The sequence below is a fragment of the Candoia aspera genome, chromosome 3 (genome assembly GCF_035149785.1).
Source record: "Candoia aspera isolate rCanAsp1 chromosome 3, rCanAsp1.hap2, whole genome shotgun sequence".
NCBI lineage: Eukaryota > Metazoa > Chordata > Lepidosauria > Squamata > Boidae > Candoia > Candoia aspera.
This window is the reverse complement of record NC_086155.1, coordinates 117,684,252-117,700,415: the sequence shown is the minus strand read 5'-3', so window position 1 is coordinate 117,700,415 and position 16,164 is coordinate 117,684,252. Positions and strand designations below refer to the sequence as shown.

The 16,164-nt window shown below is 37.3% G+C and overlaps 1 protein-coding gene across 2 annotated transcripts in view; it reads left to right on the top strand.

Moving 5' to 3' along the window:
* Positions 1–16,164, top strand: part of MTRR (5-methyltetrahydrofolate-homocysteine methyltransferase reductase) — a 33,169-nt gene that overhangs the window by 14,768 nt on the left and 2,237 nt on the right. Inside the window, exons 8-14 of one of the 2 annotated variants that reach the window (XM_063298708.1) lie at positions 1,203–1,291; positions 2,424–2,604; positions 4,655–4,697; positions 5,395–5,560; positions 7,827–7,949; positions 13,090–13,178; positions 13,281–13,457. In XM_063298708.1, the coding sequence (XP_063154778.1) occupies positions 1,203–1,291; positions 2,424–2,604; positions 4,655–4,697; positions 5,395–5,560; positions 7,827–7,949; positions 13,090–13,178; positions 13,281–13,457 (868 nt within the window). Of the gene's footprint in view, positions 1–1,202; positions 1,292–2,423; positions 2,605–4,654; positions 4,698–5,394; positions 5,561–7,826; positions 7,950–13,089; positions 13,179–13,280; positions 13,458–16,164 lie in introns of those variants that run through there. The other variant, XM_063298710.1, reaches the window with a different exon arrangement.

Sequence of the window (16,164 nt, the reverse complement as noted above, 5' to 3'; positions counted from 1 at the left end):
CTTTCCTTTGTGACAATGTCAATTTACCTCTAACAGTTACTGATTCATAAGGAGCTGTCCTCTTATCCCGCCATTGCTAAATAAAAAACAGCTGTTTCTTTCATAACTGAAATCTGGGGTCTCTCTTGTGAAGTATACTAAGTTACCGTTCTGCATCTCAGTATTTCATATAGAAAAATGATCTCAGTCTTCCTTGCCCAGCTTGGTGCTGTTGAGCTATTTTGGAACCATGACTCCCGGAATTCCATGATGGCTGGAATTTGGGGGTGCTATCACAGCACTGTTGGAGGGTTCCAAGTAGGGGAATGTCGTTCCAGGTACTACCTGGTCGATATTTTCCACCAGAACTTTCTGTTCTAAGATTCATTCTGAGAAGAAACATTCTTAGGACCTTCCTGTTTTGTCCAACTGTAATACAAATGGGTTTCCACTCAAACAGCAGAACTTCGCATTGATGTTTCTTTGCACACCCATAAAATCTGCTCTAAAAGCTCTGCTTGGTCTGGTGTTTAGATACAGATGGACATCACTGGATACAAACTATCTGCAGTTGATCTTGTTACCTTTTAACATTTATGCCAAGAACCCTTTTGCATTTAGGACTTGAGGAAGTGTTTCTAGGAGGGTTTTCTGTTTGCCCTCTGAGACTGTCCTGTAAGCATTTTTGACTTGTCAGTTATGAGAATGCTCAATGCTGTAGTCAGAATATGTTGGCAATTTATATCCAAGGCTTACTTTATACCAGCCTTTCTCAACCTTTTGACCCAGGAGGAGCCCTTGAAATATTTTTCAGGCTTTGGGGAACCCCTGAACATTCAGGCTCAAATATAGGCCAGAAGTTACAAAATTACTATATTCATTTCATGGGTAGGCCTGTATATATGCATTAACAGTGTTCTTAAGCTAAAAATAAAGAACGAAACTTACCTCTTTAATATGAAGTGGCCTGAATTTGAAATAATTTTTTAAATAAATCATGATCTCCCAGGGAACCCCTGGTGTCCTCTCACAGAACCATAGACTTCCATGGAATCCTGGTTGAGAAACCCAGCTCTATACTATCTGATCCAAATGAGTTGGGTTGCTTTTTAGATTTCTTTCCAAGTAATTATATTGTAAATATATGTTTATATTATATAAACATTGAGAACAATGCTTTTGCAATTGTCCCTGTTTTAACTTATGTTATTCTTTTAAAATAGGAGCAGCTTTGCCACAGTATATACCGGAAAAGAATACCGTTAAATTCATTTTTACATGGTGTCTGGAAATCAGAGCAGTTCCCAAAAAGGTATTTCTCCCATTTACTTTTTTCATATGGTCATTAACTGTAATTCTTGGTACCCAGCAAGATTCACTTTGAGTCTAGACCAATTGCTAATTTTAGTTTGGTTTGTCTCTTGTATTGCAATTGTAGTGTCTGGTATTTCAAATTAAATGTCTTAGACAGCTGATGTGTTGCTTACTTCACTGTCTAGCCAAATTGATTACTGCCTGATGTTGAGAAAAATGCATCCTCAACATTCTTTCTCTTTTTACTTTTCTTATCTTTGATGAGCAATACAGTAAATTTATAAACACTTGCAAAAACTAACTGAAATAATTTTGTACCACTTCAGGGTCAGTAAATATTTCTGTGAACATTTACTGAAAAGACTTGTCTCTGATTTGCAGTGAATAAAGTCACTTTTGTGGAGCTCATAATAATAATTAATTAACTACATGTTTCAATAATGCTGCTTTTGTGTGTGTGTATTATATTCCTTTTTCAGTTAAATAAGCTGAGTCTAAATATCCAATGTTTAAATTGTATGCGTTTCAGATGAACTTTGAGATATTTTTTCAGTATAACCCACTAGATGTCATCATTTAACAATCTATGGAGTCCTCTATTGACTGTCAGCGTTTCTCAATTTGTTTGTATTTTTTTATATTTATAAAAACACAATGTATATTATATTGTGCCATTTATTTTTCATTTATTTTTATGCAGTTCTATAAATTTTATGTAATTTATACATTACAAAATGTTAAACATTTTGGTTGCTTCAGACCCAATTCATGTGTTTGCTTTTGGTTTGGGGACCCATTTGTTATGGCTTAGCTTTATATATGAAATTGGCCACTTCGTTAAGCTAATCATGATAACAATATCTTGGCTTAATGCTTTGTGTGAAGCATGCTTTGTATGCCAAATGCTGGGACAAAGAGACATAAACAATTGTTCATCTGACTGACTGTGGTGAGTAGAAGTTCTCTCTTCATGAACCAGCTGGAAAGCTTTATAAAAGTTGGCTTTGTTCACCATTTAGACCACAGATGACTGACATAATGAGCAGGAAGACTATTTTTACAAAAGTGGGGGTTAGTTTGGTTGACTTATGGTCAAAGCTGGATTGATTATTTATTTATTTATTTATTAGGCATTTCTGCGTGCTTTGGTAGAATACACCACTGCCATTAGTGAAAAAAGAAGACTTCAAGAATTGTGTAGCAAGCAAGGATCCTTGGATTATAACTCTTTCATAAGGGATCCTAGGGTTAGTTTATTAGATTTGCTCTGTGTTTTCCCAACTTGCAAGCCTCCACTTAGTCTTTTGATTGGTGAGTAGTTTTATGGAATGTTTCAACCACAGAAAAGATACTATAAATATAGAAGAATTGAAATGTTATCACATTTACCAATTGCAATAACAGAGTTATTTATTAACATGTTAAAATGTTACAACAACTTCGACTGTCCAAACTGATACGTACAAAGAGAGCAAGATGCCAGCTATCCCTTGCTGGGTTTTTTTGCTCTCCGTTTTATTAGTGCTTCTGAATATTGAAATTCCATGTGAACTACCATGGCTAGTATTCATTAATAGAGTTATCTTTGATTTTTTAACCAGTTTTTAAAGCTGATTTGAATTACAGGACATAAGAAGATGCCATTTTTATCTTTAACGTGTATGGCATTTACTGTTATTTATGTATTTAGAAGTGGGATATGCCGCCCACTCTTCAGATAAGTTGTTGAATGACCCTAATAATAAGTTTTACACTATGACTTGTCCTGCTGTACAAATTATATATTCCATCTCAAGTTATACATGTGGAACAAACCACCTGTGGAACAATAACCAAGCAACAGAGCTATGAATTAGAAAGTCCCCATTTCAGATCTTCCCTCTGTCATAAATTTAGTGAATTAGGCCAATTCCTATCTTAAGCCTTACTCTGTACTCCCTTTGTAATGATTTTTTGTCTGCTTATTTACTTAAGGTGTTTATAGACCACCTGCCCTCATAGGGGGTTACAATCAAAACAAAAGAGAACAACAAAATGAACAAATAATTCATAATTTTATGATTGTTGTTTTAATTGATTATTGTAAACCACCCAGAGTCCCCCGATGGGAGGAGATGGGCGGGGACAAATTGGATTAAATAAATAAATAAACTAACTAATTAAAGTCAGCCTTTCTACTTTCAGTGCTCAAATGCCCTGCAGAAAAATAAGATCTTCTGAATGGCCAAGATGTTAGGAGAATTTCTTATGCTCAGAGTCTGTTGGGAGCCATGAGAAGGTGTGCTGACAGGCTCCATCCAGTTCATACTAGGTGGGAACCTTCAGCATACCCTTCCTTAGGAATTGCATGGGGCAGGTCAGTGGCTTCATGTAGATATTAAATAATATGGAAGGGAGGACCAAGCCCTGTGAAACGCCATAGTGGAATAATTATGGGCCTAACTATTATTTCCTCACACATACACTGACTGGAACTGCCATTTTATAAGGACTGGAACCAGTGAAGAACAATTCTACCAAATCTCAATCCTTTCAGGCAGTCCAGAAGTTAGTTAATTGGTTGTATGGAAGCCAACCAACTCGAGAATGACTCTGGAGTTGCCTTAATGATATTGAACTCTGCCAGAAGATCTAATAGGATCAGGAAGGTTGCACTCTCTCTATACAGGTCTTGACAAAAATCATCCACCAGAATGACAGTGCCATTTCTATGCTGACTGTAAATGGTCCAGAAAATCCACTTCCTTTAGAACCATCCCTCTGTAACTGGAGCCCTATCACGAGAGGCATCTGCAGGATGTGATGTTTTTATCAAAGGGACAGCAACTGTTGCATTGTTGTAATACAAACTCCTTTCATGCATGCATATTCAATGTAATGACACACATAGAAAAGAAGCTTTACAGCACAACACTTGTTTGCCCCTTGACAAGTCTCCTACAGACCCTACTGCCTACCACAGAATATTGGAATCAGTCAGTGGTTGTCCAAAATGGCTGAACCAAGCAATATCTCTTCAGGAGGGCATACATCACTAATTCCTTCACAAGGCTGACACCACCTCTCTCTTAAACACAAATTAACTATCTCCCAAATCCAGCAATCCAAAGCCTGCCCAACTGCATGAGCATACATCAAGCTTAGAGATGGTGGAGTTAGATATGGCAGTAGTAAAATTGGACTTTTACTTAGGAATGTTTATAAAAATTGCAATAATATATGCAGAATATTACAAAATGCTTTAAGTTTTACTCAAACACCTATTCATTATTAGAAGATTCCATTATTGTTTTGTTTCTGTAAATAGATGAGAATGGATTCAAGGCTAAAACTTTGTACTCACAGGTTTGTTCCTTTTCAGAACATCTTCCAAAATTGCAAGCCAGACCTTATTCAGTTGCAAGGTAACGTAGTAATTACATTTTAATTGTGAAATGACAGGGTTTTTCATTTGTTTAAATGGATCCAATCATTTTATGGTTGGAGAAGATAATTGAGATGTTAAATTGAATACATTGATAGTGTACCAGCTTAGCAACTGAAGACTGGAGGTCATTCACAAACATACTTCATTAGATTTCTTGTGGTTTGTTACTCAGCACGAGTAATAGCAGAATGGGTGAACAGGCATTTGTGCTAAGCTTTGCGATTATGTTATGAACTGTTGTGGAAGTTCCTGTCTGATTTGTCCAGGCAAACCACTGTTTCAAGTTGGAGCCAAGCCTCAGGCCTTAGAACTACAAAGCTATTGGCCTGTAGCAGCGCCTCCTTCATGGCATGTGTTTGTGATTCTTCAGTCTTCTTGCTGCAAGGCTAACCATTGGAACCCTGATACACTATGCAAAGAAACTAAACCGTATCAGAGCGCTTTTTGGCATTGTCCTCTCTATTAACTTTCATAACTGGCAATCAGTTTCCTATCTGGATTATTGGACAATAGTAGACAATAGTAGTATCTTATGATCATTCTGAGAATAAAAAAAAGGGCTTGTAGAAGTGCACAGCTGTACAGCTGTGTCCAGAATAACCCTTGCTTTTGACAGAATACTTTATTATAATTGAATAGAACGTTTGGTTTTTCCTTTGGCTATTTCATTGCAGTTCCACTTTGTTTCATCCTGGAAAGATGAATTTCATCTTTAATATTCTGGAGTTTCCATCCCACCTAGGTGAGCTGCGAAGAGGGGTCTGTACTGGTTGGCTAGCTGATATGGTTGCCCCAATCCTTCAGTTGAATCTGAAGAGCAAGGAACTCTTCTTTCCACAGGTATCAAAACTTGATGAAAAGCTTATGTTTTGCAGGGCAAAGCCTGAGAAAATAAGTAACTGTTTCCTTTCTTAGTACAGTGGTTTGGGATTGCTAGTGGCAACTATAAAGTACAATTTCAGGGATCTCTGTAAAGATACCATTCTACTGTCAGACTTGGTTCTGAAAATGGAAAACTTCCACTTCAGAGGGCCAGAGTGTTGGAGTATTCTGGCGGGAGTATGGATGGATTTGGTGGGAGAATGAGGACAGATGACAGTACAATAGTTTATTATAATTTAAAAGATAATTTTTACAAAATGATGTACCGTTAGTATATGACATCAGAAAAACTTTCTAGAATGTATAAAAATACTTCAAATCTATGTTGGAAATGTGGAAACCATGAAGGGTTATTTTTTCATGCTTGGTGAACTTGTAAAAATATAGAAAATTTTGGGTTTAAATACACACAGTGATACAAAGAATGTTAAAGATTAATATTCAACTGAAACCAGAACCGTTCTTGGTGGGATTAATGGATATACCAGAAAAGACTTATGGAAGATTGTTTTTGTACAGAGCAACTGCAGTGAGATTATTATGTGAGATTATTATATGCACAAAGATGGAAAGACTCTGAAATGCCCACAATGGAGGAATGGTTGGTGAAGATGACAGAATTTGCAGGGATGGCAAAACTGACATTTATTTATTTAATTTTAATCCCTCTTTTATTATTTTTATATATAACTCAAGGCAGTGAACATACCTCATACTCCTGCTTCCTATTTTCCCCACAACAATCACCCTGTGAGGTGGGTTGGGCTGAGAGCGAGTGACTGGCCCGAGGTCACCCAGCCGGCTTTCCTGCCTAAGGCAGGACTAGAACACTCAATCTCCTGGTTTCTAGCCCAGCACCTTAGCCACTTGACCAAACTGGCTCTTATTTGATTAGGGAAAAGACAACAATTACCTTTGTCAGGAACTGGAAAATCTTTATGGACTTTTTGCTGAAAATGGGAAAAAATGAACTTGTGATTTATAGGTTTGATGATTAGAAAGGGTAAAATATGGAAAGAAGGGAGCCATGGTGAAACCTTAGAGAGAGAGGATAAAATATAAATTCATTTATAACCGCTGTAAAGAAGATCAGAAGTTAATCCAATCTTTTTTCTTTTCTTTTCTTTTTTTCTTTTTCTTTCTTTCTTATTTACTTATCACAATTCTTTTATTTTTCTTTACTTCCTTCTTCCTTTAATTTTGTACTGTTTTTACTTTGCAAGGGACGCGGTGGCGCTGCGGGTTAAACCGCTGAGCTGTCGATCGGAAGGTCGGCGGTTCGAAACCGCGCGGCGGGGTGAGCTCCCGTTGCTCGTCCCAGCTTCTGCACACCAAGCAGTTCGAAAACATGCAAATGTGAGTAGATTAATTGGTACCGCTTCGGCGGGAAGGTAACGGCGTTCCGTGAGTCATGCTGGCCACATGACCCGGAAGTGTCTATGACAACGCCGGCTCCAAGGCTTTGAAACGGAGATGAGCACCGCCCCCTAGAGTCGGACACGACTGGACTTTACGTCAAGGGAAACCTTTACCTTTACCTTACTTTGCAAAAAACTTATGTAATGAAAATTAATTTTAAAAAACTGTACAATCATATCAGTACTGTTGAGGAATACATAAATAATCTAAGAATTTCAGGATTCATTTGAAGGAAACAACCCATTTCTGGTGACAGGAACTAACTTGCAACCATATGAAGTACTTTATGGCCAAAAGGGAAATTGCTGTCATTTAAAAAAGAAATTATTTCATGACATTATTTGTTAAAGAAACAGCAGGAATCTTTGCAGCTATATGAAAAATGCTTGTAATGACACAAGATTTTCATTCATTGCATTAACAGAAGCTATGTTTTAATAGACATGAGGACTATGACTTTTACTGATCTTTTGTCTATGAACTTAATAATCTATCATGATTGTTCCTATCAAAATGTGGAAGCAACTGTCACAGCATGCTGTAGCAGAAAGTGTTAAAGACAAATGTTGCATTTGGTAAACCAATTCCCGTTGTTTAAAATTGAATTTCTGTCATCTTATTTCACCCCTGTTCCCTCTTTCAATAGAAAACATTAATTATTTTCTAGCTTAATCATTCCTGACTACCCTTATTTTTTAAAAAATAAAGTGAGTAATTTAGCAGTCATGCCTAATCATTGGGGGAGAGGGCATAGGTTTGTAAATTTTCTTCAGTTTCATTTTAATGCATTTTAATTGCATTTTAGATCACCATAACGTCTCGCCCATCCAATGTTTTTCACCTACCAGACAACCCATTGGTTCCTTTTATTATGGTTGGTCCAGGAACTGGAATTGCACCATTTATTGGCTTTCTTCAGCATAGGCAAGTCTTTTAAAGATATCCGTAACTAGTCTGTCAGTACCAAAAACCTACTTTATAGCTTCTGTTGATGAAGAGAAACACCGTGAAACTCTTTACCTGATTATGACCAATAAGATTCTGGTTGTGTGCCACAGAGATGCAGTCCTTCGTCTCATGAGGCATGTCTTCTGTGAACGAGATCCTCAACCATCCCAATTGTATTATTATAGAGGATAACTTCAAGGGTTTCCCCTGTGACTAAATCACCTATTACAGAGAAGGAGTGGCATTTAGTTCTGTTTTGCTGATTTGGGGAATCTTGTTTTTCGTTAAAGGTTTGTGTTTGTTGTTTGTCTTCAAGTGATTTTTTAATTTGTCTTTTTTTTTTAATTTTCCCCCACCCCTCCATTAGTAGTTTAGGGTTTTCGTTTTCGTTTTTGGTTTGTTTGTTTTTTCTTTTCTTTCTTTTTTCCTCACTACATAGCTCTTTTTAATATAACAGCCTAGGTTCCTTTTTAAAAGTATGTAGTCTTTTACATTAAAGTTATATATTTTATAGTGCTATTTAGTTTATATACCATAAATCAATAATTAATATTTTTAAAGACCTTCACATTGTAATGTTTTTTCAGTTTAATAAAATTATGTATTTTTAAAAAATGTATAAAAATATGTGCAACCTCATTGCATGCTTCTCATGTGGTATAGGGTGTTTTATAATGAATGGTGAAAAGGATAAGGCCAACCTGGATCAAACTCTAGCATTCCCTGTTAATCGCATCTCTGATAATGTCCAATTTTTTCTCCTCTTCACTTTTCCTGAAGGTTGCCCTTCAAATATTAATTAGATCTGACCTGGTTTAACTTTTGAGATAAGCCAGGATTGGCTAGATGCTGCCATTTCGTTGAGCACAATATAACTCCAATGTCTTTTATTTCCAGTTTATCTTGGTCTAACAGATCACAATTACACTAAGTGAAATCTTCAAGCTACACATTTGCATACACTGTTACTTCAGGAGAAATTTACACAAATTAGGGAATAAAAGCTTCGTATTACTTTTGTTCATTGTGTTACTATGTTATGGCCACAGTTATACTTAGACTAAAATTTATTTATTTATTTTCTATCCCTTTTTTTTTTATATAAATAAGGCAGTGAACATACCTAATACTCCTTCCTCCTCCTGTTTTCCCTACAACAACAACCCTGTGAGGTGAGTTGGGCTGAGTGTGTGTGACTGGCCTAAGGTCACCCAGCCAGCCTTCATGCCTAATGCTTGGGAAGTTACTTGAATTGTTTTCAACCCACTCTAGTTCTTTTCAGCTGCCCTAAAAATATGGTTTTCTTTGCAGATCATGTTTGTCCATATGTCAAAGATATTTTTGTTGGTTGATGTGAGCTGTATGTTTTTTAACATCATATCAGTCATGCTTGAAGATCATAACTGTCAAAGCTGAACTGTAGATGTGCAGAAAATCCCAAGATCAGTATTTGACTTTTTTATTCCAAAAACATTCCAAAATCACATTTAATTAACATGAATTTAACACATCAGACTCTACAGTATGCCTTGTTCTGTAATATAGGGAAGAGTAATAAGGAGAGCTTTCTAGAAAAGTAAGTGTATGTGGAGCATGAAATTGAATGGTTACAATGCCAAATGACTTCTTTTTAAAACTGAGTAATAAATTCTTAGAATAACATTAATTGAGATAGCCAGACACTGCCCTGGAAAATGGAGAGGCAACAGATTTGCTGTCATTACTGTTAATAATGCAAATCGTAATGTTTAACAAGCTGCTGAGACTAACTTATTCCATATTATTGCAATAGCCAGTGCACATTATATGCAGCTGTGAAATGAGTAAAATGTTGATTTAGTTACAACAGAAAGCATTTGAGGGTTATAATGCCATTCTGACCAATAATGGGACTGAGTGAATGTCAAGTAGTAGAAGTAGGGTCTATGTTTTGTTGTTTATTCGTTTAGTCGCTTCCGACTCATGACTTCATGGACCAGCCCACGCCAGAGCTTCCTGTCGGTCGTCAACACCCCCAGCTCCCCCAGGGACGAGTCCGTCACCTCTAGAATATCATCCATCCACCTTGCCCTTGGTCGGCCCCTCTTCCTTTTGCCCTCCACTCTCCCTAGCATCAGCATCTTCTCCAGGGTGTCCTGTCTTCTCATTATGTGGCCAAAGTATTTCAGTTTTGCCTTTAATATCGTTCCCTCAAGTGAGCAGTCTGGCTTTATTTCCTGGAGGATGGACTGGTTTGATCTTCTTGCAGTCCAAGGCACTCTCAGAATTTTCCTCCAACACCACAGTTCAAAAGCATCTATCTTCCTTCTCTCAGCCTTCCTTATGGTCCAGCTCTTGCAGCCGTATGTGTCCTAACAACCAGGAAACACACTGAGACAATGAACTGGTCTCTAATATTTATTGCTAGTACTTAACAGGAATCCTAACAAACTGAAGAAGCGTGGGAAAAACCCAGACATATAACCCCCAAGGGTTAAGGCGGTCCCGATCTGTGTCTCTTTGAATGGCTGAACAATTCCTCAGTGCTACGCATGCGCTTGACAGTCTGGATGGGAGCCCCCTGCTCGCCATCCTTACTCATGACAGTATGTTACTACGGGGAACACCATTGCTTTAACTATGCAGACCTTTGTTGTCAGTGTGATGTTTCTGCTCTTAACTATTTTATCGAGATTGGTCATTGCTCTTCTCCCAAGAATTAAGCGTCTTCTGATTTCCTGACTGCAGTCAGCATCTGCAGTAATCTTCGCACCTAGAAATACCAAGTCTTTCACTGCTTCTACATTTTCTCCCTCTATTTGCCAGTTATCAATCAAGCTGGTTGCCATAATCTTGGTTTTTTTGAGGTTTAGCTGCAAGCCAGCTTTTGCACTTTCTTCTTTCACCTTCATCATAAGGCTCCTCAGTTCCTCTTCGCTTTCAGCCATCAAAGTGGTATCATCTGCATATCTGAGATTGTTAATGTTTCTTCCAGCGATTTTAACTCCAGCCTTGGATTCCTCAAGCCCAGCATGTCGCATGATGTGTTCTGCATACAAGTTGAATAGGTAGGGTGAGAGGATACAGCCCTGCCGTACTCCTTTCCCAATCTTAAACCAGTCCCTTGTTCCGTGGTCTCTTCTTACTGTTGCTACTTGGTCGTTATACAGATTCTTCAGGAGGCAGACAAGATGACTTGGTATCCCCATACCACTAAGAACTTGCCACAATTTGTTATGGTCCACACAGTCAAAGCCTTTAGAATAGTCAATAAAACATAAATAGAAGTTTTTCTGAAACTCCCTGGCTTTTTCCCTTATCCAGCAGATATTGGCAATTTGGTCCCAAGTTCCTCTGCCTTTTCTAAACCCAGCTTGTACATCTGGCAATTCTCGCTCCATGAATTGCTGAAGTCTACCTTGCAGGATCTTGAGCATTACCTTACTGGCATGTGAAATGAGTGCCGCTGTTCAATAGTTTGAACATTCTTTAGTGTTTCCCTTTTTTGGTATGGGGATATAAGTTGATTTTTTCCAGTCTGATGGCCATTCTTGTGTTTTCCAAATTTGCTGGCATATAGCATGCATTACCTTGACAGCATCATCTTGCAAGATTTTGAACAGTTCAGCTGGGATGCCGTCGTCTCCTGCTGCCTTGTTATTAGCAATGCTTCTTAAGGCCCATTCAACCTCACTCTTCAGGATGTCTGGCTCTAGCTCACTGACCACACCGTCAAAGCTATCCCCGATATTGTTATCCTTCCTATATAGGTCTTCCGTATATTCTTGCCACCTTTTCTTGATCTCTTTTTCTTCTGTTAGGTCCTTGCCATCTTTGTTTTTGATCATACCCATTTTGGCCTGGAATTTACCTCCGATGTTTCTAATTTTCTGGAAGAGGTCTCTTGTCCTTCCTATTCTATTGTCTTCTTCCACTTCCATGCATTGCTTGTTTAAAAATAATTCCTTCTCTCTTCTGGCTAACCTCTGGAATTTTGCATTTAATTGGGCATATCTCCCCCTATCACTGTTGCCTTTTGCTTTCCTTCTTTCTAACATAGGGCCTATGTTAATCTACAGAAAATCTGATTAAATGGATCAGGTTTATGGGTAGAAAAAGTGAGGAAAAAACCCTTCTATTTACTTGAAGCACTACTACAGCATTGTGTTTGACTTAATGCATTTCTATTATTATTGTAAATACAGTTGAATGCAGATGTTTAGGCACAGCTGTTCCCCAGTCAGTGAAGAAACTTAAGCTGAAAAGAGGTTTCAGCAAAAGAATAGTCTGAAACATACCTTCAAATCAACCATGTAGTATTGACAAGATAAAAGTTTCAGGATGGTATGCACAATTCCCAGACTTGAATATTACTGAAAATTTGTTGGGAGATCTCAGTCATGGGGTCCCAAGAATATTTCTGAGCTAGAAGAGTGCTTAAAGGAACAGTAGGGAAAAAATCCAGGAGGAGGAGGAGGAGGAGGAGGAGGAAGAGAATGGAAAAACTTAACTACAGTATAAGAAAAAAATGCAAGTTGATATTTCTGCCGAAGGAGATACTGCATAGTACTGACCTGAAAGGGTGCCCAAACTTCTGTGCCTGTCATATTCACTGTGTTCTTATTCTGAATCTGTAAATTACTGCACTAAATAGTATATGCGTATTCAAATTTGCAGAAAGGTTTTGTGTTTCATTTTGTACCAGATAGAGCTTGTGTCAGCTTTTGTTCATTTAGGGATTCATTGAAACATACAATTTGATGAGTACCTAAACTTTTTAGTGTACTACAAGTATGGCTCCTGTTTTGCTACCATAATCAAGGGCCTTGTGAGTGCAAAACAGTAATTTCATTAGCATTTTATGTTTGCTGCAGCAACGGGAATCTCAGATCCAGAATCCTTCATATTGCTATGCACATATAATTCTTCTGTACAGTTTACATTAATGAAGGGAACAACTAGATATAGGTTACTCTTTGCATGTAAAAAAAATTATTTTGCAACAAGTATTTTAATATTTAGATTTATAATCTGCTTCTCCTTCAGGTACTAATCAAAATTTGGCTTTTTCAGGTGGAAGCTAGAAATAATCCAGTTTATAACAGTATTATTATTTTTAATTGGATATCTTACTTAGGCAGAAGCTCACAGAAAAGCACACAGATTATATGTTTGGAGAGACGTGGTTGTTTTTTGGCTGCCGCCATAAGGCCAGAGATTACTTGTTCCAGTAAGTTGTCTTGTGCCCCTTGGTAGTACTTTAACATGTAGCGGTTGTCCATGGGAACCATATTTTCTTCCTTGCGACCTGTTCCTTGGCTTTCTCTTTCAGAGATGAGCTCAGGCACTTCCTTGAAAATGGCACGTTAAGTCATCTGATTGTTTGCTTCTCAAGAGATGCTGTGGCAGAAACGGCCCCTCCCAAGTATGTTCAAGATAACCTCCGGCTTTATTGTAAAGAGATTAGCAGGATTTTGCTGCAGGAGAAAGGATACTTTTATTTGTGTGGGTGAGTAATGCTGAATTTTTATAAAGGTTGGATATGCAAGAACATGTTAAACTCCTTGCTGCTGTAAGCTTAGCATGTACAAACACGAACCTTCAGGCTTTCATCACTGGCAATACAAAGAGTGGGAGCAAAATAATGTCTTGTATGCAATAGTAAACTTTATATGATTTTATCTACACATGCAACATAGTCGTAATGTAGTTTTTCATGTTTTATATTTTATATCTAATACACTCTTGAAAAATTCTATATTCTCAAATAGTTAAAATAGGGTACACCCTAGACCTTGCATATAGAGTTAGATAGATAATTAGCATATTTTAACTGATTTTAGTATATATATTTTATTATATGTTGTTAATACCTTAAGCATGACTATGTTTGTCTTACAGAATAATACTATTGTATTGATCTGTGACACTAATAAAGATTTAACAGCTAACAGCAAAATAATAAAAAACCCAAATCAATGAGAAATCCAGTTGTTGTTTTTTGTGGTTACTATTTTTTTTAAGCAAAGGAAATAGAGGAGGCAGTTTTCATTACTGCTCAGTGGGAAGATGACAGGATAACAATAAAAGTTGCTTGAAAGACTGAACAAAAAATGAACTAGAAAGAAGGGCAAGTATTTCTAGGTTAATCTTGTTGAGACAAAATAATAATCAGGTTACAAGTTAAGGCAAGTAAGGGGGCTAGGATGCAAATAGAAAGGCAAGGTCCAAGGGCCCTAAATATGCTAAAAACATCAGTTACAGAGTTATCTCTCTCTCTCTTTTCATGTAGATATATAGGCAATGAGTAAGCAGAGATCGGTAGTGTATTGCTTTTTGCTGAATGTAAGTTAGGGTTGGTCTCACATCTTGAGCCTCTTAATATCTGTATATATTCTGCCGTTGCCCCCATCCTATGGAACATCTTGCCCCCTGAGGTGAGGTTGGCCCCCCTCTTCTAGTCTTCCAGAAGAGCATTAAGACTTGGCTCTGCCAACTAGCTTGGGGAACCAAGAGTGGTAGGTGGCCCAGGGATGGCTGGTGGTTTCAAGACACTCTCTCTGCCTTTTAGTTTTTCTTTTTTAACTTCGTATTCTTCGTACTTATTATAACGGTTATCATCTTTTATTTGTAAATCGCCCAGAGTCACTTCCATAGTGAGATGGGCAATGTATAAATTTGATAGATAAATTAAAATAAATAAAATCTCTATGCTGCCTAAATTGAATGGCTTTTACGTGACCGCCATCCTGACAATTAGCTACTTTTATGGCTTGATTATTTCAAAGGCAGAAATTTAATACTGAGTAACTATCAATGTACTTATATGTACTGCTACACTGTAAATTTTATAGGGATATCTGTCCTAACAACCAGGAAACACACTGAGGCAATGAACTGGTCTCTAATATCTGTGTCTCTTTGAATGGCTGAACAATTCCTCAGTGCTACGCATGCGCTTGACAGTCTGGATGGGAGCCCCCTGCTCGCCATCCTTACTCATGACAATATCAGGTCAATCTACGTTTTGCTCCTAGTAGATAAATTCCCTGGGTATCCAGATAATTTTTACATGAACCATCTACTTCAGGATCTAAAACCATACATTACGTGTACAGTTGCTAAATTCTGTGTTGCTGCAATGAAAATAAGACAAAACCAGACAAAGAAATAACTCCGTTTTAAAAAGTACTTTTAAATTTGAAATATCTTAATTAATAAATTGTCAGGGGATATATATTTTTACTTTTATTTTATAATTCCTAATGTTCTAGGCTCACCCCACTAAGGTAACAAATGTATTAATATAGTAATAGTAGAGTGAGCGCTATATTATTATGTGGTATCTCTTATTGGTCAGTAGTATATTATTGTATTTCTTTGTTTTACTTTGCTTTTCTCCTTTTAAATTTTGCTGGTCATTGACCAAATAAATATGATTTGATTTGAGTAACTGTTGATCTGACTTAAAATAACATAGCCTATGTATGAATGAAGGAATGTATTTATTCAGTTTCTAGGCTGCCCAACTCCAGCATGACTCTGGGCAGTGTAGAGAATAAAAGAATGGAAATAATGTAATAAATTACATTATTAGCACTGTGCAAACAGATGGGGACATATACAGTGGTGCTTAAAAGTTTGTGAATCCTTTTGAATTTTCAATATTTCTGCATAAATATGACCTAACACATGATCTGTTCTCCACACCAGTCCTAAAACTAGATAACGAGAACCCAGTTAAACAAATGGGTCAAAAACATTATACTTGTTCATTGATTTATTGCAGAAAATGTTCCCAAGCTACATATTTGTGTGTGGCAAAAGTGTTTGCCACACTTTTGCTTTCAGTAACTGGTGTGCCCGCCTTGGGCAGCAATAACTGTAACAAAACGTTTCTGAGAACTGATGAACAGTCATGCACATCAGCTTGCAGGAATTTTAGCACATTTCCTCCTTATAAAACAGCTTCAACTCAGGGATGCTGAATTAAGGTCAGGACTTTGACTTGGCCATTCCAAAACATTAACTTTCTTCTGCTTTAACCATTCTTTGGTCGTACAGATTAAGTGTTTTGGGTCATTGTCTTGCTGTTCTCTTGAGCTTCAGTTCACGGACACATACCCTGACATTTTCCTGTAGAATTTGCTGGTGCAATTCAGAATTCATAGTTCCATCAACGACAACCTGTCCTGTTCCAGAGGCAGCAGAGCAGG